Raw genomic sequence first — 25881 nt, 5'->3', positions numbered from 1 at the left:
TCAATTTTGGTTCGCTTGGTTCGACCATCAAACGACCTCCGAATTGATCAAAACTGGTCTTGTCGGATTCGTCTTTGCAAGACGAATCTTTCTTTCTATTTTATTTTATCAAACTCCCTTCTATCATTTAACTAAAAGATCTTTATTATAATTTTACATCTAATTAAAAATCTTAAAAATAATCCGGGTGTTACATCATGAGACTTAGAATTTGCTAACATCTTGAACTTAAATACCATTCACGACTCTTGCTTATGAATAGCCATGAACTCTTTGAATGAACGACTGTAGCTTGCGTAAGCACAACTGACAAGGGTTCCCTGAGGTCCGGTAAGAAACTCAACAAATGCATCGTAGAATGATTGTTGAACTAAACTAAACTGGCTACGCTAGGACCAGAGTAGAGTCGTTAACCGGGCATTAGAATTAGAACCCGAAGGCAATACATTCAGGCAACTAACAAATAGAATCGAGGAACTCCTTCGCTTTATATCTGCTCGCCCCCCTAACCTATGGATTTGTTCTCCTCTCTTTCGCGGAGTTTCTGCTGCCCTTGCCCTCTCCTAAACTTACTCCGTCATCAAAGGCATCTTCAAAGTCAGGGGGGCAGGGGCGACCGCTCCCAGGTGCCCTCCTTAGCTCCGCCCCTGATTACAGGTCAAGACAGATAAATTCAATTGAATTAATTTTAAAATAAATTGATAAAATTTTATTCTAACGTATTTAAATTATTTGATGGAATGAACTAATGCGATGAATTTCATCTAAATAGACGGCTCTAATTGGGACCTTAGCTAATTGTAATTTCTCTTTGCTAGCATCATCAGGTTAATCCGTAATTTCCTCTTCGCTCAAGGGGATTAATGAAAACCTATTTACTTCTCTCTCGTTGCTCCAAGCCGGACACACTCCTCTGTCCTCCACTGAAAACCCACATTAGGGCTTTTATCCCTCCTGGGACCGCGACTCCGCCTCCGTTTCTTCTCCCCGTTCATGCTCCATTTCCTGCACCTGAATCTCCGTAAGTTTCTCCACTGGAATCAGTAGGAAAAAGAATCGATTTTTGAGTTTTCTTTCTCTTGACTCGTAAGATGATCATGGAAACTCAACGATTCATCATTTGCGCAAGAGTTTCTGCTGATGCTTCTTAGTTTATCTGCCTGTGTTTGGGCCTTTTGAGTTCCTCTTGCTGTTAAAGGTTGGATTTTTCGGTGGTGAATTTGAAGACTTGTGACCTTCTCGTCGTGATTTTTATGTTCTGGAGTACCAAAAAGGTCAGCAGCCGCTTCTTCAGGGTTGGGTTTTTGTTTTTTTGAATCCCATTGTTTTGTATCATGTTGTTGATAGAAGCTATGCCGATGTGGTGTTCTTGTGGAGTTATGGTGAGGTTTGGATTTAATCGGCTGTAATCTGAGTGTAGGGGGTTTAAGTTGTACCTAAGATAGGGGCGTTTTGTTGTGTGGCCGCAAGGCCACACGGTTCTCGTGCTACAAGTAGGGAGTGGTCGGTGGGATGCAACGAACCATTTTGGCCAACAAGTTCGAGCTTCTCACCACCCTTGTCAACAAGGTGGGACTATCGATTTCATGCAGAAGGGTTTTCTTTTGGCTCTCAAGGCGATGACAGAGTTGCACATTATGGATCTTCTGTTTCATTGAATGATAAAAGTTCCAGGAGTTGGGGGAGGAGTGAGTCATTTGCCAATCATCAATTCTCTGTATCTGATGGTGCTCTCTCGTTCTCCAACAGCCCTTCTGATAGCTTCAAAAACTATCAGTTGAGACACTCAGTTACACAAGGAGCTAGCATTGAAGAATTTTCCAGAGGTAAGCTGAAAATTGGATTCATTTTTATTTTGGAATGAAGTAGAGAGTTCTTTCATTCCCATCCCAAAGATAAATATTTCGCTTGATTGAGCTAGGTTTTGTTGGTTCTTCTCTTTGGATTTGGTCCTTGGCTATCATTTTCGCTTGATTAGACAGCATTATGGCGTTTTGTAGAAAATTCAATTCTAGCTGTTAATTTTGAGTTTGTCTACTCTCCAATATTGCAGAAAACCCAAATACTGGCATTTAGCGGACTGAAAGGATATGTGCATTTTGACACTGTACTTATTTAAACATATTCCATTGTTAGGCTATTCTATGTACTTGTATCAAAACATGTGTTCGTGCTCTTTTAAACAATGCACATTATTCCGTGGAGGGATAAGATCCACATGGTTGACCCCATCTGTTGGGACTAGCATGGATTTGATGGAACGATCTTAATTTCTCAGTTCTATTCCTTTTGTTATACTTTCTAGATGGACTAAACATATATTTGGCCTTTCTCATGTTATATGTGTTATCACCTATCATCAAGGAAATTTACATTGATTTGCCCTTCCACAGGAGCTTTCACATTTCAAACTTCATTTGTGTGCCTCTTTTAGTTAAGTGCAACCCTAGAATTGCAAGATAGTACTTTCAGTTGAAGATTAAATATACATCTGTCCTTTCTCTTGTTTTTTGTGGTGTCATCAAGGAAATTTAAACTAACTTTCCCTTTCACAAGAGCCTTTCCATTTTGTTTCTGCATTTCTTTTAATTAGATGTATCCCGAGAACTACGATATATCGCCTCATGACCAGGAGCTTCACTATGTACTTTCAGATGAAATATTCCTCGAGTTGACAATTACATTGAACCATGTTGTTTTAGCATGTTAAGCATTTCTTTACACTATATATTGCAACGTAACACAAATGTGCTTAATTAAATATCTTCTTGAATTCTCAAGCAAAAGTTGTTTCATTGATATTACAGATCCATTATCTGGACCACTGGTCATCCCACGGTTTGTGGAGGTAACTCTGTTGCACTCTTGAATACTAAAAATATACTGCAACATGGATTCTTATGTCATGATCTGGACTGACTTGTTCTACAGGGGAATCTAGGGCTTCCATCCTTTAATGGTTCCTTTTCCTCGCATTCAGATGGCAGTGAATATGATGCTATATCAAAATCTCATGGTTCTGCTGGTTGCAGCTTCTCAAATCATCGATTTTTCATGCCAAAGGCCATTCATCCTCTATCAGTTCCAGATCACGTTGCTGGAGGTGAAGAACAAAGCAGTAATATCTTTTTTTTTCTTCTTTTTTTACAAGATCCTGTAACAGTCTACACACTAATCATAGACTTGTCAGACCACTTCCTGAACTTCATTCTATTGGTTTTTCAGAAGCTGGTGCCATCCTCCAGAAGGAACCAGTGCTTTGGGATAACACTGACAACATCAACTTTATGGACATATGCGAACTGCTGGAACCCAAAGCTCGTCCTCATATAGTTCTTTGCATGAGTCATCCAAATGTGGACTATGTGAGAGGCTGTTGTCCCAGAGATCACCATGGTGCTCCTGTCGCATTGTCTGTAGTGGAGATTTGCCAACAGCAAGTGTTCTGTCATGCCGGCACGTGTATCATTCTGAATGCTTAGAGCGAGCCACCCCCAAGGTATCCAAACACGACCCGCCTTGCCCACTTTGTTCAAAGTCGGATGAGAACACATCTGATCGCTGGGCTGTCTGCCGGATGAGAAATGGGATTCCAAAGCTAAAATCACCAGAGGAAGGGCCTTCAAGACTTTGGAGCTGTGCACAAGCAGGTGATTGTGTAGAAGGTGTTTTACATGCGCCAAGACAAAGTAGGATGGTTTTGTCGAGTAAAAACCATCTCAAGAGGCAGCTATCTATGAAAGCAAATTTGACCAAGAAACAAAGCGAGAACCTCAAGAGAAGTGGCATCCAAAGGCAAGTTGCTTCCCATGGCAAAATACAGGAGGAGCAAGGAGCTACTGAGTGCTCATCGTCATCTTAATTGTATCCATCGATGATATCAAATCCTCGACTACGAAATGCTGAAGCCTAAACTGGCATGCTCTAGTCGTTCATCCATTTACATTGTGCTGTTGGTGGTTCTGATGGCCGCTGTCTTTAAAATCATTTAGCGAACTGGTTGGAGTTAGAATTATCGGAAAAACTTTTGTTAGACGATGGCTATGTGCTTGCTCTTGCTCGGAAACTTGTATCCTCGAAAGCTTGTTGCAGGTGAGTATTTTTGCAGGGTCTGCTCACTTGGGTAGCATTTCTATTGCTGTTGTTTTACATGAGCGTTATGATATGTGAATTGCATGATTAATATTTAGGTTAATAGATTAATATGACCAGCCCGGATCTGAATATAACATTTTTATTTTGTTTTAGTTTTTATTTTTAAATCTAGTATTTTATAAGAAACTAATTGTATTAGATAATATTAGTGTGATGGTGAACCTTATTGATAGTGTCCTTTACTTGCTTGGGCTCTTCTTCTCTTTATGCCTTTGAAGTGGAAGCTACAATAGTCTCCTAGCTGACCAAGATATGATGTCCTTCACTTCCGATGGCTTGCGGAGCAAAGCATGTTTGCGGGGGTTGGCATTGTTTGTATGGACCTTCCGAGGATCAAGTCAACATTGGGTTGAGAGATGGAACTCGTAGAGATGTGAGAAAGAGTCTGAGTGCGTGATAGAGAAAAATTATCTTTGTGTGTGAGAAGAAAATTATATTTTTATTTATTTTCGTTGATCATTATATAGTCGATGGAAGGGAAATGTCACGTGCCCACCAGCTGTCCTTTTGAGAGGTGGTTAGGGCATAAGAGTATCCGTAACGCGCTGACATGTTAATCGCGCGTTAACAGCGGACGTAGAGGAGCGAGGAAAGGACATGGAGGAGCGAGGGAGGAGTGAGGTATTTAACGCGTTCAGAGTTCTGAACGCATTAATCGGTGACAGTGGTGGGCCATGTATTTTTTTTTAATTTATTTTTCATAATCAGGTAGTGGTAGTCGATCACCACCATGATCGACTACTACCACGTGGCACATGGCGTGGTTGACCAGCTGGTCGGCCGTGTCCGTTTGCACCACCGGCCGCCGGTGATGGCCCCATTGCCCCGTGCGCGAGGTCGCCTCGTGCGGCTGCAGGCAGCGGTGTGGTAGTCGCCTTGATCAGGTGATCGATCACCATGTGTGGTAGTCGATCACCCGATCGACTACCACGTGGCAGTGGAGCCCATGGCGTTATAACGCCACGTACGTTGCGGATGCTCTAAAAAGGGAGGGCATCTATGGAATCATACGGCCGTGAGGTCGCCTCACACGGCTGCCGGCGATGGCCCCACGCGCGGCCGCCGACGATTGCCCCGTGCGCGAGGTCGCCTCGTGCGGCTGCAGGCAGCGGACCTCGCACCACCGTTGCCAGCAGTTGTGCGCAAGGCTGCGGGCAGTGGACCTCGTGCGGCCGCCGCCGACGGCCCCATCGAGGTTGCCTCGCCGGCCGGCTGCGAGCTGATCCTTCGTGTTTTTAATTCTTTTCCTTCTTTTTTTCTTTTCTCTATCCTTTCCCGCCACAGACAGAGCACACATACAAACTCATCATCATTGTTCATCGATAGAGATCGATTGACTCAACGAACGCCACAAAGAAAGAATTCAATGAAGGTTATCGATCATTCATCCATGTCCATTAATAAATAACATCAAGACCTTGAAATATATAGTCCATGAAGACTGAGTTAACCGATCATTGATTTGATTAATAGCCACAGAAATCCTGGGCGTCGATCCGACCCGGGCGGCCGTCGTTGACGCATCCGGAGTCGCAGACGGGAGCGCACTCCTCCCTGGTGGCGCCGTCCGTCGCCATGCAACGTTCGATCATGCACTGACAGTAGCACGAGTTGTCCACCATGTCGTACAGCAGCGTGTCAGTCGTCGCTGCCGCCGCCAGGACCAAGCAGAGGAGGAGCGCGACGCCGGCGAGGGTCTTGCTGTTGCATGCGGCCATCTCGGTCGAGGGACGCGCCCTTGATGTGTCGGCCACCGGTCGGATTAATTAACGAGGAAAGATCGCCGGAGAAAGAAAAAAAGAAAATACGAAGGCGATGAGTTAAGCGTGGGCTGTGCTCTTGCTTTTATACGAAGGCGTTTGGAGTCGACGTCCCCATTCCAACGGTTGAATTGGTCCTCCACCGCTGGACAAGCGGCAAAAATCGGTGGTCCTCATCGTATCTTTCTCCTCTTGTGCAGGAGAACCAATGCCTTGGACTAATTGGAAAAAATAGTAAAAAAGAAAGAAAGTGTTCCGGTTGAGATCACCAATTTCTTGGACACGTCACCGACCATCTAGCACCTAAGTTGACCTTGCGGGAAGAAAAGGGGATTGACGGGTTCCGTGATCCTGCAAGCACCGAGAAGATGACAATGGAGCCTAGGGATGCCTTAGCTCGACTCCTCTGACGCTCAAGTCAGTTTCTGAACCAATCAAGGAAGAAGGCGGAACTTAATTGAGAGAGCGTAATGAGCATGTGTACCTGTGTTTACAAGAGGTGAGAGTTATATAGAAGATGGTGAGAGAATAAGAAAAACCTATCTTGTCCTTAATTAAAGAGAATATCCGTGCGCGGAGATTCTGTCAGAAGAAATGTCCTCATCTAAGTAAGGAAAGAGTCTCATCGCAATCACAGTAGCAAAAAGACATATCATAAGGCGCCATTATGCCACATTAAGAGGGGAGTAGACTGTCAGATCACGTGACCGCCTATATCCTTCTGGAGACAACATGACAGTTAAAGAAAAGGAGCGGAGTCGGTTGAGTGTTAAATAGAACACTGAAGGAAGCGCGATCGGCAGGGAGAGATCGATCGCCAAGTCCCGTGCCGGCCCATTGAGTCAGGGGTGGGACGCCGATCTGGACTGCCTTCTAAGCGGAGCTCGAACCTCCGAGTTAAGCAAAACACCGAGCTGCTTAACCGGCCGAGCTGAAGGTGAGAGGTCTAACACCGAGTCGAATACAGGAATCCGAGTTGGGACAATTCTGAGCCGAGTCGTCTGCCAGACTCGACTGAGTACTGGGCCAAAGTTGCCGAGCTGAGGGGTAGGACTCGTTTAATCAGCTCGGAGAACATATTGCGGGTCAGACAGATCATCTGACATGTCCTAAGCTGGATCAAATCTTAACCTCCTTGACCCGGTCATGCTGACCTACAACAGAAAGAAAGAAAGAAAGAAAAACTCTTCTAATTCATTTGATCAACGTGAGTTACATTGTCAGAGGGCAATTGTTGCCCAGGAGATACAGACCATGCCGATGGCATCATCATGAGGGACTGAGGATCTATTGCAAAGAAACTTTGGTGGTCACCTTCCGAAGTATCATGCATCTTGCTGTTCATCTCCTTCGGCCTAACGAAGAAATTGTTATAGAAATGATTTCCCCAAATGTCGTATGAGTATTGCTCTCCGACCCCATCATTGTTAGCCACCTTCAGGGTTCTTTTCCGGCTGCTGTCGGGTCCCGGGGCGCGAACATACGGCGCGGCCGGAGAAGCTGGAGATTGCTTCCCAGTTGATTTTGGAGCAGGATGCTGCTGCCTTTGACTCGGTATCATCTGTGTGTTTTGGCTGTGCTTTTCTGCTTCCGGGATTCCTGCAACTGCAGTGCCTTCTGCAGCATGTATTCTCTGATGCTCCGGTTCCGACGATAAGCCGCCGACAAATGGGGTGTCACTGGTCTCAGGAGAAAGTGGCCATGCTTGCTTTGGAGTAGAGGCATTGGAGGACAAGGGTGATGATGGTGTAGAATTCCCACTCTGACTGCTTGAAACTTCTTGTTTCACTTGTAATCCAGCACAGCCATTGCTTCTCCTTCTTCTTCTCCTTCCCTTTTCTTTGATTCTGATTGCGAGACTATCACTTTGCGGTGCTCCTAACATACTATACTTGTCGAAGATGTCGATCTGTTTAGTTAGCTTTGATGCAGAGGCTGCAATTTCCTTCTGAAGGTCAGAATCTTGCTTCTCTTGCATTTTGTTAGTGTTGTCAGGCACAAGGTTTTCATCAATTTGATACTCGTTGAAAAATTCAGCATGAGGTTCTCATCTTCCTTAGTCGATCTGCATTATCGATCGCATTCGATAGACATGAAACTAACAAATAGGCCTAACAAAAAGAACCAGTCTGATACCTTCTATGAAAAAAACATGAACTAACTAACCTGGAGACTTTTGCACTGTCACAACGACTGAAAGTTTTGTTAGTCTTGCTTCTGGGGTTTATTTTCTTCTCAACCTCGATGTAATGTTCTTCGGTGTCCATAGAGAAGGATGGCCGACTGATACGGATCAGCAGTAGAATAAACATAGACACAGCAGCAAATACCAGTAGGCATACTTCCCCACGCACTCGGTAGAAAATGTTTTTCCTACAAAGGTTGAGCATATTGACAGGAAGGCTGGCTTTCATAGGTGTAACGAAGATGCCGGTAGCCAATTGGAGCTCAAGATCTCTGTGTACTATCTCTGTCGAAAAATCTGGTTCATATGAAAGCAGCATTCTCTTTGATTCACCTGGTTCTAGAGTAAAGCCATGGCATTCATGTACCAGAAATCCATCCAAGTGACAGTCAGTTCCTGAAACTTTTAGTTTCTTGACCACAAGAGGAAGTTCGCCTATATTTTTCGCATATATCTCCTTGGACAGAAGATGACTGCACAAGGACTTATTCTTTATGTGGGATGAAGAATGTTCAGATGACATGTTAACTAGAAAATGAAAGTTGAATTCAAGCTTCCATACAGGTTCAGAACCTTCAAGGAGAATGAGCAGATGCGATCCACCAAATGCTCGAATGGGTAACCATTCTACACCCGAAAGGTTATTGCGTATCAAAGCAGATGCTCTCCACATACACCTATTTGATGGATGAAAGAAAATAGGCCCAAACAAGGCACTTTCGGAAGGATGCACTAGGGCCTCTGTTATTGCTGAATCTGGAATTGAGAATCCAATCCTTGTTTTTGGAAAGTCAATCTCAGAAAACCGACTTAAGAATGTAAGTTCGCTCAGTTCATCAGAAGATTTGCATTCATTCACAAACACCCATGAGTTTAGCAAAACTTGCATCACAACGGGACGCCAACTCGGATTGTGTACAGAGATCCACTTCGAGAAGTGGGACCCAACTGGAACGACCGGAAAGGATAGCTCATTTCCTTCAAGGACAGAAGCATTAGCTACACTGCCTTGAGATTTCCAATTCCTGAGTATCGTCTCTTCAGCTTCAAATTCATCTACGAACCGCTGCAAATGCCAGAGCACAATGCACTCAAAGGATGAGAAAGGATAATAATAATAAGAGAACATATAGAAATATTATGTATGAATGCTAAAATTTTGTACCAAAATCTTATTCAGGTAATTTACTTTAAAGTTTGAAGGCAAAAACAGAGGAAGAAAAAAAAATGGAGTGTGTTTCTAAGACTGAATAATTTTTTCTAACAAAATAGCACTAATGTCCACATGACACAAGAACACTAACATGATTGCATTGGATATGCAAAATCAACATTTTCTAAACTCACCATCATTAGTGAACTGCAGTTATGATTTATATTAAATTACAGAAAGAAGTAATTGGGAGAATCTTATAGTGAGAAACAAATGTTGCACTATGGAACAGGTGGAAAATGAGTCCATATAGAAGGAAAATAGGCACGCAGTAGAAGTATTATGACAAGAACATTGAGTCCCAGAGTTTAAATGAGGTAGAGAGGAGTAATCAGTAGAAAATTAATAGGAGAAACATATCAACTTCATGCAACAAAACAATCAACATTCATGCTGATAAAATTACAAAATCTATGACAAGGATTCAATGAGTATCAGGAATGAAGAAATGAAAGTTCAAGCTTAAGTTATTTAGAGTACAAGAATTCAATAGCATTTGCAGACATGATCATCCTTCTCAAAGGAAAATGATGGGTTTGAATGATATCACAAAGAAGTGATACCAAATTTAAGAATAATGTTCTTAAAGTACTTTCCCTGAGAAACAACAATACAATTTTGAATGTTTAAATGTCCATACAGTAATGGCAGTATCTAGTACTCGAAAAGTCCAAGTGATGGGGAAGATGACAGAAACATTGCTCATGGAGATAATTAAGTTGATGTATATTAAGAAAGCGAAAAATAGAAAGTGTTACTTCAAGATAGAAAATAGGATTTCTGAAAAACCTATATAAAACGTCCATGGTACATGAAAATAAAATCACAAGAACAGGGAATAAACTGCACATACTCTTGATTTCCTGTTGGAGAAGAAAATAATATAAAGCTAGAGTATGAAGATAAAGTCATAAAAAAAAATCACCTTCATGGGAAATGATGAATCAGCAAGGCTTTTTAGAGATGTGCTTCCATTTGCATATTTTTCCCCTACATCTTGTGAGAGCCCAGTAATATAAAAGCCATCTGATGCAAGGATGCCTGAACCATGTTCAATATTAGAATAGACATGTACCAAGTCAAGGCATGGAATTTTGATCATTGGACTGACAGAATGATTTGTCCCTATTAATAGTTGACATTTCATTCCTTCTCTAGGTAGGTCAGCTACAACATTCTGAGAGATAAGGTGACGACCATAATACTTGACCAGGGCTATTTTTGTGGAAGTCCTGGGAAAAAGCAAGAGTCCTTCCTTGTATCTGACCTTGAAAAGTCTTGGGCTATCTGTAACCTCACTAATTTTAGTCAAACTAAGTAGGTCTGATCCATCATTTCTTAATGAGATAATAAGAACTGTTTCTCTTGTCTTGCATGATTCAAGAGGCTCGATGTCTAAAGAAACTGAATTATTTACATTATTATAATTTGTCTTATGATGCACATCTAGCTCAAGGGGAAGAACAGGTGTATCCAATCTCTCGTGCGCCAAACTCTGTAAGTTTAGACAGACAGCTCCAATAATCTTTTCTGCTTTTAACGGAAGAAATCTCATCTCTAAAATTGGCTGAGTCATGTGAGGAGACACTTGCCATTTATTTTGGGGCCTAACATCTAGCCATCTTACTCCCAGTTTTCGACTATCTACTCTGAACCATTCATCCTCAGTTAAAAAATAACCAGACTCATTCGATGACTGATGTGGTAACTGATCCATTCTACAAAAAATATGAACAGCTTGGTCCTTATGTCCTGGTAAGAAAACCCATGAATTCACATCCTTCAAATGAAGAACCTCCTCAAAAGGATTGTACAAAGACAAGTTCCTACTCAGCATTTTGCAGGGAGAAACATTTGTTGACGTTGTCCCTACTAAAGGCTCTATCTTGTAGGGGGACTCAACCGCTACTCCTCTGGCTTGAATTATGAAACCTCCAAAGCTCGTCTGCAAGATTAGGCGGGTTGATGAAAATCCCAACCTCCTTGGGAGGAAAACAAATTCAATAGAAGCAGATTCTCCAGATGCCAATGCTAGCTTTTGGAAACGATAGGCATAATACTGAGGGTCAGAGCTATAAGGTTCATAAACATCCAAAACACCACTGACGTTGGTATTCTTCACAGTCAAGATAGCAATTGAAGGTGTGTACAAACTCTTCTCCCCCCAATTCAAAAAAGGAGGTGTTATCTCCACATTTCCAGATGAAGAACCATTAATAAGGCTCAAATCATCAGTATCGGCATCCTCATCTAGCTCCACATGCATCTCACTCGACTCCTTCATCCAAACATCAGGAACAAGTGAAGCCACACACGACCCAACATCATCCACGTTACTATGAGCTCCAGCTTCAAAGCCAGCCTCGGAATCCACCAAACGACAAGAAACAATGCCACCATCGGCCAACTTGAATGCCGCAACATTGCCCGGCTTCCATCGCAAGCTCATTTCAGATGCCCGAGCTCCAAAGCAAGGTTCTTTGCAGGTATCCCCTTCCTGCGAGTCAAAATCCATCGGAGCGGAGGGGAAGCAGAAGGAAGCAGACCGAGGGCTGACATCGGAGAACGAATCATCCCCACAAGGACCGCAAGCATAAACTGAAGATGTACCAAATGCAATCGCCAAGAAAAACACCAACCAAAACAACTTGCAAAGCGGATAAACCCAGTCGTGCCGCCGAAACTTCCCCCTTAAAAGGAGGAGGAATAAGAAAAAAACAATCTTTTCCGCAGATTTGGACTTCCGGCGACCATCAAACTTTATCCTACATAAGCAGCAGCAAAGGAGGGTAAGGCGACAGAAAGCTGAGCTGAAAGGAGCAGAGAAGAAGTGCGCGCGCACCTTGCGTGGAAGCGGAGAAGAGCGGAATCTGATCGGCGTTGGTTCATGGAGGAGGAAGAGAGACGTTAGAGGCGGTCCAGCCGCCGGCGGTAGTCGGAGAGAGAGAGAGAGAGAGAGAGGGATGAGGCGGAGGTGGAGAAGAGGGAGAGGGAGAGGGAGAGGAGAGGGAGAGAGAAAGGGAGGGAGACGTGAGGGTAGCAAAGCGAATAAGAATCGTCCATTTAATTAATTCGTAAGTATTCTTTATTGTACTTGAAAGGACCACTATACCCCTCACGGATACCACACTGCTTGTCACGTGCGCAGGAATGGGTGGGAATTTAATTAGCTTTGAACGTTAGGTTTCGATTTGGTGAGTGAGTGTTCTCTTGCAACAACTACTTCCAATCTTTATCACAATTGTTGAATCTCGATCAAGCCGAATTAATATTTTTTTATCATTATTAATTATAATTTTTTAATTTATCTTTTCATAAATAATTATGAGACTGTTGGAATGACAAATTCTATTTTTTATTAAAGTTTATGATAATGAAGAAAATTAGTACAATGTCTCTTGTATCTTGTAAGAATGATTATATTCTAGATAAGATTTTTAATAAATACACTTACACTGCAATTTAATAAGTAAAATTTAAACACAATTAAACTCGATCGATCAACTTGTTTATATTCTTATATTTGAGTAGCTTGTATTGAATATAAGTAGTATATTAAAAAAGAGGTAGTTATAACCAACCATCTTTAAGTAGATATGATCAAGTATTTTACATTGTATTGTTAGAAAAGGTCACAATTTAATAGAATCTAAATTTGCATAAAGATTGGTATGAAATATCCATTTATATGGCTATAATAAATCTAAAATTTCATGATTGAAATTTTATAAAATCTGAATACTAATTTTATAATATCTTAATTCAAACTTTAATATTTCAAAATTATAATGTTTTCAAAAAAGATCTAAAAATTTGTGGATTTTAGTATGAAAATTATTTTATATGTTTTAGATTTTTTTTTGGTTGATTATCAACATTGTGTTACATTTGTCGTTTTGGAATAATTAAAAACCTAAGAAATGTTTTGGGATGTGGTTGGAGGTTATTAAAGATTAATTAATTCAACCCAAAATGTCAAGGCACAATATCGTGGAATAATTGAAACCTAAGAATACTTATTAATTTCTCACAATGTAATAATTAAAAACCTAATAATTCATATTTCATTGGATGCATACTTTTAGGTATCAATTGTTAGTTAATGTTGTTGGTGTGTTCGACCTTTAGTCAAGATTGATCAAGCTCGAGTTGACTTGAATTGAGTTTTGATATTTGATCAATATGTTAGTTGGTTGAGTAAGATGTCAAGTAGATCAAGGTTGATTGAATACTTGACGATTGAGAAGTTCAAGTGGGTCAATAGTTGACAAGATATTTGACAGTTAGAAGAAGTCCAATAAGGAATTGATATAAGGCGAGAAGTGCAAGTGGATCACAATTGATCATACACTTAGTCCAACATAAAATTAATAAGAGGAAAATCTAAGTGTGTCATAATTGACGGACACTTGACGATCAAAAGTCTAATAAAAAATTGACATAAGAAATAAAGTCTAAGTCAGTCAAAGTTGATTGGGCACTTAGTGTGAGATAGATAAAGTCCAAGTGGATCAAATAGTGAGGATTGAATGTTAGGCAAGTAGAGAAAGTCTGATAATTATAAAGAATTAAATGTTAGATGAGTATCAAAGTCTAAACAAATTAAGAAACACTAGATGCTTGACATAAGAGAAATTCTGGCATATCAAAGATGATCAAATGTCAGACCGTGAAGTCCCGACAGGTCAAGGTTGATCAGATGTTGGACAAAAGAAGTCATGGTAGATTGAGGTCAATTAGATACCAGACAAGGAGTATAATTTAACCTTGAAAAGGCTGAAACAGAGGTACTAGTCAATTGCTAGGTAATAGTAATCGACTGATGAACTCTAAATCCCAAATTTGGATTTGAGGGGTAAAGGAGGATTGCTGCATAATCAAACGATTGATAAGCAATTAACTGATCAACTGTTAGGCATATCAATCGACTACTAGAGTTTAGCAATCGATTGATGACATTGTAGCAATGAATAGAGAGTTTGAAATGTGATTATTTAGCTCGATTGACCGTGATCAATCGACTGATGACACTGTTCAAGCAAACAAAAGGTTTAGAACTCAACTGTATGATTTGACTGTTGAGATAACAATTAATTGATGAAAGTTAATAATCAATTGATGTTCGAATGTCAAGATGATTTTAGTTGCAGATCAGAAGTTAATAACCATTTAACGGTCAAGTAAATAGTCAAACCTTTACAACAATCGATTGATGAGAGACAACAATTGATTGATAGGTGGAAATAAATCCGATAGCAATCCTATAAAAGAGGATTTTGAGGAAGTTTGAATAAGTCAGTTCTTGAGAGTTTGAGGATGAAGTGTTGTTGCATTTCTTACCATCAAGAGACAATTCAAAATAACAAAATAAAGTTCTCCCTTGTAAAGTTGTTTTGCTTTCATTTATATTTGTATTTTTATCTTGTTTTGTGTTGTTTTATAAAAATAAGATTGTAAGAGATTTTTTCATCTTCTTCGGAGGAGAAGATTTAGTGATGGTAGTTTGCTAGGTCTTAGATGTAGCAATTTTGAGAGTTGTGAACCAAGTAAATCGATAGTATTTACGTTGTATTGTCGATTTGTTTTAAGTTTCTACTACGCAATCCATCTACTCAAGAAGAGCTATTCACCCCCCTCCCCTCCTCTTCTAGCTTGTATCGATCCCAACAAATATAGTATCAAGTCTAAACTTCATGTGTTAGTGTTATTTGGATCCTTTTCCACCCCTTTATATATCAGTCTTATTTTGATATAAAAGTGTCTATAAGTGTGTGATTTCAAGTGACTGATTATACAAACAATTTTGAGTTTCCACTCCATCTAGTAGTATCAAAAGAATTTGTGAGCCCTATAAGTGGTAACAAAATCTAGGTTTTCAAATCATAGAGCCTTGTACTAAGGCTTTATATTTGGAAAGAATAATTCACACAACACACTATTTATTTGGTTCTTTAGTAAGATATTAGATGGAGGTTCGATTTCTCCTTGTGGTAATTAAGAACATCCAACATGGTCTATAGGATACACTACTTGGAAAAGAGAAGGGTTTGCCATAAAACAATGGAGGCAAAATTGGTATAGTATTTTGTAAAGAGTGTTTCTCATGAGCAAACTTTGGTGTTAGACTTGGTAAGAGATTATTTTTATTCGTTCATTACATGAAAAGTCAATTAAATGAATAAGCTTGAATAATCGTTATTAATTAAATAAACATAATTTGAATGCATATGCGTTCAACTCGTTAATGTTCATCAACAAAAATTATAAATTATATTCATCAATAAGTTTAAAACTATAAAAATTTTAACAATCAAACAAGAGTGAACTGCTCACAAGAGTTGCACTATTACAAATGGAAGACAACACAAACTTGATAGAATACTCAAAACACATTCTAAGGTCTTGTGGATGAACTCGTCGAGCTTTGAGAGAAGGCTCAAACAATGGCTTAGTGCAAATGTCTATCTAATTCATTTAAAACTTCATGGAACATCCAAAGACAGTATTCTTATTATGAATTTGCCAATGTTATAGAGAAGATCTTCAGAAAGTGATTGAATATTGTCACTAATTAATTCAACACTTGTTGCATATTATTGAGTCGCCATCCTTTAATGTTCATTGTACTAGTAAAAAATTGATTAAAGAAATCAAATAGAGGTATAAAGAAAGATGTTGAGTTATTGGACAAGATTTTATTAATGTATTACCTAGTTTTTATTCTCATTAATTAATAGTTTTTGACTTCCACCATTTACATCTTTGATAATAATAATAATAATAATAATAATAAAACAATACTTATCGTCCTCTTTAGCGTGAACGAGAGCATAAGCATTATCATATCATCCTCATGCCCCTAAATTCATTTTTTAAAAATTAATTTATGATCATTGACTATTATAATTAATGCTTTGTTAATACAAGCATCTATTTTTTTTATCTTTTATTCACAAAGTATCTGCATCTTACAAGCTAAATAATCCTTAGATATATAGTTCGATTTCACATTCCACACACCAAGTAAATTCACAAAATGAGATGACTCCTAACGTGACACTTCAACGTCACTAGTTATTTAAACACCACATACATGCACTACGTGAATTTTGAACTCTAATTGCTTAGGAAAAAAACACTCTATCATTTACCATCACACCATGTCCTAAAGGTAAGTTAATAAATAAGCATGTGTTGTTAACCAACAAACCATGGTGGCACAAAGATTAAATCTCAAGTGTATATCAATTGATCATTTGATATGGCAATTTTTCCAATTGTATTGCGTCAAAAATTCATATATTATATGTGCATATATATATATATACAACGATCATTTACAAAGTTGAGAGAACTTTTACATATCGTATGCATCTAATGAAATAAGAATTCATGTAATTAATTATTGACACCTAATCACTAACTATTGAACACAATGATTATAATCTATATAAGTAGATTAGACAGTCTAAGACTATATTAATTAACTTATTCCAAGATTGTATTCTCATTGGAAGATATTAATCTATAATACATCATAACTAAGAATTGCATGAGAGGTTGAGAGTCAATGGAAGAAAATGGCATCTAAAGATTGCAAAACCAATCCAGTAATTCAGTTCCAATTTTTCTAGTTTGACTGCTGGATCAGTCCGGTTGTTATAACTAAGTATTGCATGATCATTGAATTAAACTAATTTAACAATAATAACAACGACAATCAAATTTTATCCCACAGGGTCGGCCGAATTAAACTAATTTAACAAGTGACTAAATAGTATCCAAAAATGTAATGGCAGAAGAACTAATCAGTTTCTAATGAGTCAGCGGGCGGCTAAAAAAAACTGAGGTTTCTAAGAGGTAAATGGTTGCATCCATCCAACTTAAATATCTAGACATCGAGATCAGTTGTCACAGACACTTAGCCATTTGACCTATTAAGATTTGAGCATCACTCTGCTTGTTTCATGCTCCACAACTAGAAACTGCATCGTCGCTACCAAGTCTCTGATGTCGATGGCATAGGAAAGTTCTGCAATGCACAAACATTTAGACGGCAATAATCAATAAAATCATGTCCTAGTAGATTTAAGCGTATTATTCCACAAAATTTATACTGGTATGTTTTAGAACCAGGCCAACAAAATGCAATTGTTTGAATCCAATTTGTGGTTATCCGAGCATTAAAGCATCATGAGTATCTTAAAGAGGCAAAAGCGATATTGATCCAAGAACCTTACAACTAATTTTTGGGTGGTGCGTAGAAATACAAACAAAGGTATACAAGGTGAAGTAAAAAAAGTATAATGATGGCAAATACCTGTAACTAGGCAGCTCTTCTGAGCAGCAAGGCCAAAATATAAGAGAGACACGAGTCGACAGAAGATAGAGCAACAATGAGCACAGCCACAAGAACAAGGGTAAGCATAGCTGTCCTCAACTGAAGATGAAAAACAAAAACATTGAAGTTCTTGAATAACTCACATTCATAATTTTTTCTAGAATAAAAAGTTTTTTAAAAACCAGCAGATTTGTTAGACCAGAAGCTTTGGCTCATTAGAGTTAATACTGAAGAAACGTATGGACTATGAACCAGAAGATGCAAAATCTAAGATTGACACTCCTGAAACATAAACCTAAACTAACATGATGACTCAATGCTTCTCATCAAACCAAATTTCCAGCACCACTAATCCACATTTTCACAAAGCTTTCAATTGTATCAAGTGTTGCAACCAAGACCTATTTCTGATGCTACATGTCATTCAAATGCCATAACTGTGCTTGAACAACCACATGACTTGTACCATTCTCTGCTACGATCTGCCATTATCTCTCTGATGTAGTCAGTTCTTGTATAAGAAGCCATACTGAATTCAGCATCATGCATGCTCCAAGCAAACTTTTCATAACTTCTCCAATCATTTGCTATACTCTTTATGATAGATATTTTTTTGGGTCGTGCTATCTTTTTTGTGAAGCCAAAGAACTTTTGAACCAAATTTCCTAAAATCCCAAAACACTTTATGCACCATGTTAGCAACCTTCACAAAAGCCTTCAACAAAGTGGCAGCATTTCTGCTTAGGACCTCAAAGAGGATGAGTGATGGGTGTGTTTTCATCATCACCAGATATGGCATTTCATGTTGGGTATCCTCGTCAACTAAACCTTTTACAAAAGTTTTAAGTCTCAACTAAGTTTAAATTTTAATCTGATTGCCTCATCCAGTATCTTAGCCACCAATATTTATTTGTAGTTAGCTGCTTTCTTTTCCTTAAAATCAAGCACGTAGATACATACCAAATACACTAACATAACACTGAACCTTTAAGGAATTCTTATTGTTTCACTGTAGGAAAATGCAGCTACAATAAGGAGGGAAGTTTATAAGCTGCTCTAAATGGAAAATATTATGGCTACAGATACATCATATTTCAACTTTAATTCACAAGTTCAATTTCAGAAAGACAAATAAAATTAACAGTTTTTTTTCTCACAAAAGTTAAACTTGAGTAAACAATTGCCAGCAGTTTATACTAGAATTGTCATGGAAAAAGTTCTTCATGTCACTGAAATTAGCAATCTATTTTATTTTAATGTTCTCAAAATGTCTGCATATTATGTTCTCGATAATGAAGCTCAAAGCAATCTAATACTCAGGTTATGCTTTCAGTAAGACAACAATCTAAAATTATGAAATACACCATATGCCCATTAGGCAATCCAATGATTTGGACTATATAACTTGTGAAACAATTTTACAGCCCATAAATACTATCACCTTGGTTCCAGTGGATTACCAGAGTTAACTCAGATGCGTATTGACCTAATATCTAGGACAGTTGTGTTCACAAAATATGGATAATTCATGCAAAGATTGTATGTGGAGTCCAGATGCCTAACCCAGGGATGGCAAATCAACTGAGGCGACACCACTCTAAAAGATGCATAAATTATCTTGCAGAGTATTAAAACCATGATATGTCACAAGCCAAAGAAAATGCAGAATCCAATTTGGTATATTGTGCTATTTAAAATTTATATCAAATTAGAAATGTTTGGTTTGTTATTTCAATGGGATCAATTGTCATCTCATAGTGGAATTAACCAGTGGCAAAAGTAGTAATTCATGTATAATGATGCCTTGTGTGTAAAACCAAGAAACTAATTTTAAAGATAATAAGTTCATATAGCCAAGAATAATTTTGTGTGCTAGTATTCTCAGGTATACATACCGTGCTTTGAAATGTTGGCCACTCTATGTACTTTATCTGACTAGGCTGTTCAGCTAAGAATACTGCTACAGATTTCAAACTCCTGAATGAACAAGCAGAGAGCACAGTGACTTCTGCAAATTCGTTATCAGTAAGTAGCTCATTTAAAAAGAACAAAAAAAACACTTACCATGCAATATCCTTCACCATAGTCTTCCAAAATGGTTCATTGTCAAAATCGCCTCCATAAGATAATCTAGGATGGCCATTACTTCTTAATGATGCACATATGAGCTTAGAACCCAAAACTGATTTTATCATAGCTTGTCCAATGTTCTATTAAATCAAGAATATAATAAAAATAAAAAACAAAACTCCAACAACCATTCATTTAAATGTGTACAAGATAGATTGCAAAAGAACTTAACAAACGAATTGGTCTTCCACAGCCGGTAAATTGGAATTGACACAGTGTAAGGCTTGAACAAAAGTGAACCTAGAAGGAGAATTACATGTTACAGGAGTAAGATATTCATCAAGCATGAGTATTCAAGCATGCATTTCATGAACAATATGAACAATAAAGAGTAGGCAGTGCAGACCAAAACCTGAACGAGGTGTGATGCCACCAGCAATTGCCATCTTCTTTTTATGATAGTTAAAACAAAAAAAAAAATAAAAAAATGAGATAATATACTAGAGTGGTGGATGTAAATAGTTTATCATTCATGAAAAATGGAACAAAAACCAAAGCACCAAAAGTCCAACAAACAACAGAAAAAGGAGGGGGAAAAGACAAACAGCATTACAGAATTGAATATGTTTAATGCACCATGTCATTAACTGAAGGGATCAAAACACTAATTTTGAATAGGATAAGCCTTTCCAAAATGTCAAAATCTAATAATAAGATATTATGGACTTTATGTTACTCGGCAGAATGAGAGTTGTATTACAACCCATCTTCTGACAACTCATAATTTAGTACCATTGATCCTGTAATTTATACAATTTCAGGGTAGATGAGTATCTTCTATCCAAAATGAGTTAATCATTACTTTCCCTATACTTCAGTGGTAAGTGGTAACGTACTCAATTTAAAACTTCCAATGCAATGCACAGAAAGATGCATACATGGAAATGATGTATCTTTAAGCAGAATGAATTTTATATTGTTTTGCTATGAGATTAAAGTATGACATGCTGGGAAAAATCCTAAGATGTCCTAAATTGCCCCTTGGAACTATCAAATATGTTATAATGTGATAATTAAGTTGTTCCTCTCAATTGGGTGTTTATCCGTATCACCCTAAGAATTTTTCTTTTGAACGTTTCATCTAATCCATCCTTTTAGAGTGATGCTATAAGAAAGGCTAGGTTAGTATAAAAGAGGGGAAGGGAAGCCCTAACCATATGTGCAACTTTAATCCGTGCATTGCAGTATACATTAGACATCTCACGCATGTGCGTGGTTATTAATCAAAACGATTACTTTATCCTACTTTTCTATCAATAATGTCAAATTTTTGCATGAACAATGGCATGACTATAAACATGCGTTAATTATTTTCAACAATGAGAAGCTGGTAGGGATTGGTGAAGAATGGCGTACTTTGAGGCTGCAAGCGTCCAAGATTTCTCCTCGCTTCGTAGGGCCTTCGTCCGCGTACCTAGCAGCAGAGAGGGATGCTCGCGACGGAGGACCGGAGGTAGAGAAGCATCAGGTTGTGAGGAAGGTAGATCGGGAGGCAGATGAGATCGAGCGTCCGGAAGCCGGAGGAGGCAGAGGAGATCGAGCTCTATCGAAGAGTGTGTGGTGTCCGTGGCGAAAGAGGCGGTCAAGGTCACAGGTTAGGGTTTATTAACACTTAATAATTAAATAAAATAAATAATAAAATTTAATCAAAAGTGTGAAGTAAATACGTCACAATAATATTTTTAAATTAAAATTTTAAATAAATTTTTTATTAACTAACCGTTCAAATTGTCTTCGACTCAAACCCATATGCATTAGCCTCTATATTTATTTGTTTATTTTGATAATTCAAGTGTACAATCCATGAGGTAGATGACTTTCAGACCACCTATTAGATGTTTCAGAGCATAAAAGTTACGACGTAACAAACTTACAAAAAAGGGTCAATTTAATCTCAGTGAAGCGAACAAAATTTTTGTATCGTGACCAACTACAACTTCTCGATTTACTCCTCATAGATGGTCAATGGATTAACTGATCATTTTTCTGGAAGCAAATGCAATTTGACATATTCTACCTAATATTCAAAGATTATTTATCAGATAAATCCGACGAAGCATCATGCAATCCCTTATTCAACAACTAATATCCAAAATTGTTTAAGAGGGAAATATCCGACGATACATCATAATTGTGATTTGAATTCATTAATCTCTACCTTGTCATTATGTCAAGTTGATTTACAAAACATTTTAGAAGTTGATTTATAATAAAAAAAATCTTTAAAACCCTAAAATATAAAATATTCTCAATCTCAAAAGTCAAACATGTGATGAATTAGTGTGTTTTTGCTACAATTTAGATTGATTTGCAAATTAACTAAAAATGAAATAGTATGATAAAAAAAAATTAATAACTTTTAAGTACAAAATAATTTACAATAATTTGTAGTTTAAAAAATTACATTTTTTATACTCAAGTAATAACTAAAGTTGGCCTGGTCTTCTAAAAATGTGGCTTTGACTTTTCAAGTACCATTGGTAGCAATTACTTATAAAAAGTATCATTGTCTTTATAGAAGGAATATATTTTATTTTAATGGCAATTACTCATCAAAAGAATGACTTTGACTTTTAATTTGCATATTGACTTTCGTAAAAGATTCTTTTCGCACATGGGATTTTTAAATTCAAATTATGGATACTCGGAATCATTGTCAAGGAATTCTTGAAATATTCAAAAAAATATAACTCGACCACTTCTTTCATAAAAAGGTGGAAGCGCTTGATAATGTAGAATTCAATTGGAATAGTTTCAACTACATAAATAAAGAAAAAGAATGGCAATAATTGTGCTTGCCTTGGTGATAAGGTTTTCTAATCATAAAAAATCAAAGAGTAGATAACGTGTTGAATAGTTCAATGGAAAGATGGATTAAAATGGGGATTTATTTCTTGGATGGGCAATAATTCAAACTAACATATTTAATTATGGTGTTAATCATGCATCATTATGAAAGGATATACCAGCTCATCATCATTATAATATTGGCAATAATTCAAACTCAAAATTACTTTTGCTTGTTTTTCTAGACAAAAGAAGAAATTTCAATTAAGAGCTCAAATCTATGTAACATCATTATTAAAATAAAAATTTGACATTGTCATTTCTACCCTCCTCCCTCAAAGACGGATCAGCCTCACATCCAACACCTCATTTAAAACAAATAAACAAAACAATCGAACAAAGGCACAGTGTCAACAAGAGTAACTGCTACTGGTACAACAAGAGTAACACTCACAAACCAACCAAGAAAATCAACAAGAGGAAGGTGACGCTCTCCGCGTTTGGGAAGTTGCAGAGGCAGTGAGGGACTCAGAGTAGGTGACTTCATCGTCACCACTCTCACCGTCTCTACTGCATGATCCGGGCAGCGCTTGCTCGGCTTGCTGCTGCTGCTTTGGAGAAATCAAATCCGATGAGAATCTTGCCGACGCTAACTCCGGTGGCGGCGGGACCAAAATTCCACTAACCAACACGATCTGTGGGGCCAGGGCGCTGCTGGTGCTCTGAGCTGCCGTGCCTGGTCGTCTATTGTGCAGTCGGTATTTCTGCACAGTAAAAACGAACTAATCCAGTGAACCTCCTCATGCTCTTGATATGAAGATTAAGTACTTTTGTATATACATGGAGATTAAAATTTAGCTGTGAAGGGAGTACCACATCTCAAGACACTTCGTTACAGGGAATCTCTACCCACCATCAAGACTTGAATGGCTTTGGACAAATTATTACTGGGACCGCCAACATTAAATTTAACATGATGCAGCTAATTGACAATGTGGTCCGCACCCCCGGAATATAGCTGAGTTGATTACGACAAAGCAGAATTGCAGAAGAAGGCAAAAATTCAAATCTCAGCGAAGTCGAGACAATACCCTTCTCCGTCGTAGCCAACTGTAATTTCTCGATTTACTTCCTCCCAGATGATGGTGAAGCCGACCGTGTGAGACCGCTAAAGTAGGGGATTCCACCTTTTACGGAAGAAAAGACAATGTGGTCCGCGTAGGCAGCATATTTGGAATCTATTGATCTGGATGCTAATCCATGCACCTAATGCGGCGATTGGAAGTTCTCATCCTTATCATGGTTGGTCACATTCTAGAGAACTACTCTTGGCACCGAGCAATAATGGCCTCTTACCAAGCAATTCTGCCATGGATAAGATAGCTTGTGGGTGCTACTAAAGGAATATAGGTTATGCTTAGAAGCTGGGACACGTTAATGAAGACGACTAATCTTTTGTGGAAAAAAGTTGAAAAGTAGAGCTTGAATTATGGTGCAAGAAAACAAGAAGAATGAAGGCCAGATGAGGATTCACTGTTGATATTTGTAACTATATAGAAAATGCAGCATGAGAGATCTATGAATTCAAGGAAACAAGTGTCAAGCTCCGTGGGAGGCATTCACGATAAGAATCCGATTCTTTGCTTGCGTGATACGCTAACAAAAGGAAAGCAAGGTGCAGCACGTTTACGCGATTGAAGCAGAAATATTCAATTTACCTGTAAATGGCTCTTGACCTCGTCGTTGGTGAGCCCGTCCACATTCATCAGCTCTCTGATCTGCTTCGGGGTTGCAACTGAGATGAATTAAATCCAAATTAGGAACCTTTTCTAGAAGAGTTGAAATGTCGCGTGACGATGAGAAGTGTGTGTTAAGGATCACCGTGGACGCCGCCGAGCTGTTGAAGAGCGTCGAGGAAGCAGCGGTGCAGCTCCGGCGACCAGCAGCGTCTGACTTTTCGATTGGTCTGAGATTGTCCTTCCTTCTCCTTGTCTCCTCCGCATATTCCGTTACCATCACCTCTGCCGCCGCTACCACTGCCGCTAATGTTGGAACTAGCGGCCGCCGTTGCCGACACCACCGGCGGCGGGGCAGCGTGCTTCTCTCGCTCAAAAGGCTGGAAAGCGCCGCCCATCCTCTTAACGCTTACTGCTACGGGTTTCTTCGGCGGTTCCTACAATCGAACAGCAAATGAAGACCCACACAAAGAGAAGAGGAAAACAATTCTAGAATTGATCAGCTCACCACTTTGGTGCCGGTATCCGCGCACTGATTCCATAGATGGACAGATCTAAGCCAGTCCGGCTTCGCATCAAACCCGATCGCCGCCGGCTTACCTCTCTCCGCGTCCTCCTCCACCGTCGACGCTAAACTCGGCTTCAGCGGAATGAACTCTGCCAATACCGGCTTGTTACCACTCACCGACCTCTCCTCCTCACACATCTGCTCCTCCACGCTTTCGATCGCTGCACCGCCACCGGCATTTCAAGAAACGACCAAAAAGTGGAGCAAACAAAAAAAAAAGAATGAGAGAACAAGAGGAAGAGAAACCGAGCCTTGCGTGATGAGTTGAAGGCAAAGCGGCAGCTCTCTCTGGAAGACCTCGATCTTCTTGCGCTCCTCCTCGAGAGCGCGGACGTAGTCATGGCGGAAGCGCTGCCCGCGATCGACCATCCCCATCTTCTTGCGCTCCGATCTGGTTTTCGATCGTTGGCTTGGAATCCAAGAAAGGGAAAAAAGAGAAGAGAAGAGAGGAGGAATCGAGGACGATTCGTCGCGTAGAAATAGAAATCCGAATCTTTTCTGATGAAGCGGCGAGGGATCGAATAGGCGTGGGTTGGGTGGGAGGCGAAGGTGGGCTATGGCGGTGGGTACGTTCACGGAAAATAAGAATTAAATGGGATAGAAAAAAAGGGGTACGAAAACGGGTTTGGAAGTTACGGGTGGGAATGGAATTCGCATGCGCCGGGCTGGCACCGACGTCAGCGCGATAAGATCAGGAACGGACGGCTGAGATCTCTCCGAGAAGTCCATCGTGAGGACGAGGCCGCATCGGACGGCAACGGAGGGAATCAGGGAGGAATCTTCTTCCGGCCACGTCGGTTAGGGGTACGGATGGTGTCTGAGGAGATTCTGAAGAATTCTCCGGGCACAAAGAGAATTTTTCATGTGGCTCCTAAAATTTCAGTACTTTTTCAATTTTCACCTCAACTTTATATAATATTAACGTGTCTTTGAGAATTTTGTACTATTGATCTCCTATCTATTAAGAAATTGTTGATTTAGAGTTTGTTAATAAGTGACTTAAAAG

At 39.1% G+C, this 25881-nt stretch overlaps 3 protein-coding genes and 1 pseudogene across 6 annotated transcripts; 1 reads left to right on the top strand and 3 right to left on the bottom strand.

The window, feature by feature from the left end:
• The first annotated feature begins 936 nt into the window (after positions 1–936).
• LOC141836025 (uncharacterized) lies at positions 937–4158 on the top strand (annotated as a pseudogene).
• A 2946-nt stretch (positions 4159–7104) lies between these two features.
• LOC141836332 (uncharacterized) lies at positions 7105–12214 on the bottom strand. Its single transcript, XM_074723797.1, is given in 5 exon segments — positions 7105–7961; positions 7964–7980; positions 8082–9166; positions 10239–12078; positions 12156–12214. Coding segments are annotated over 5 exon segments (3846 nt in total). The 5' UTR covers positions 12203–12214.
• Positions 12215–16968: 4754 nt separating this feature from the next.
• Positions 16969–21349, bottom strand: LOC141836381 (uncharacterized). Of its 4 annotated transcripts, none has more exons than XM_074723856.1 (7): positions 21141–21349; positions 20131–20173; positions 19957–20024; positions 19719–19864; positions 19550–19631; positions 17634–17753; positions 16969–17345 (listed from the first exon to the last, which is right to left on the bottom strand). In XM_074723856.1, the coding sequence occupies exons 2-6, from the start codon at positions 20168–20170 to the stop codon at positions 17640–17642; spliced, it is 450 nt and encodes a 149-aa protein (XP_074579957.1). In that variant the 5' UTR covers positions 20171–20173; positions 21141–21349; the 3' UTR covers positions 16969–17345; positions 17634–17639. The 4 variants fall into 4 exon arrangements, with proteins under 4 accessions (XP_074579957.1, XP_074579959.1, XP_074579958.1 ...); XM_074723858.1 differs by having other exon boundaries at positions 20137–20173; XM_074723857.1 differs by having other exon boundaries at positions 20131–20170.
• A 1486-nt stretch (positions 21350–22835) lies between these two features.
• Positions 22836–25429, bottom strand: LOC141835987 (transcription factor HHO2-like). The gene is made up of 5 exons (XM_074723404.1): positions 25127–25429; positions 24816–25036; positions 24453–24744; positions 24290–24366; positions 22836–23335 (listed from the first exon to the last, which is right to left on the bottom strand). The coding sequence occupies exons 1-5, from the start codon at positions 25248–25250 to the stop codon at positions 23042–23044; spliced, it is 1008 nt and encodes a 335-aa protein (XP_074579505.1). The 5' UTR covers positions 25251–25429; the 3' UTR covers positions 22836–23041.
• Positions 25430–25881: the final 452 nt, after the last annotated feature.

Source organism: Curcuma longa, chromosome 10 (assembly GCF_044706935.1).
Source record: "Curcuma longa cultivar G26 ecotype Majalengka, Jawa Barat chromosome 10, ITB_CL_G26_1.1, whole genome shotgun sequence".
In the NCBI taxonomy this organism is placed as follows: Eukaryota; Viridiplantae; Streptophyta; class Magnoliopsida; order Zingiberales; family Zingiberaceae; genus Curcuma; species Curcuma longa.
This window is presented reverse-complemented; position numbering and strand designations above follow the sequence as displayed.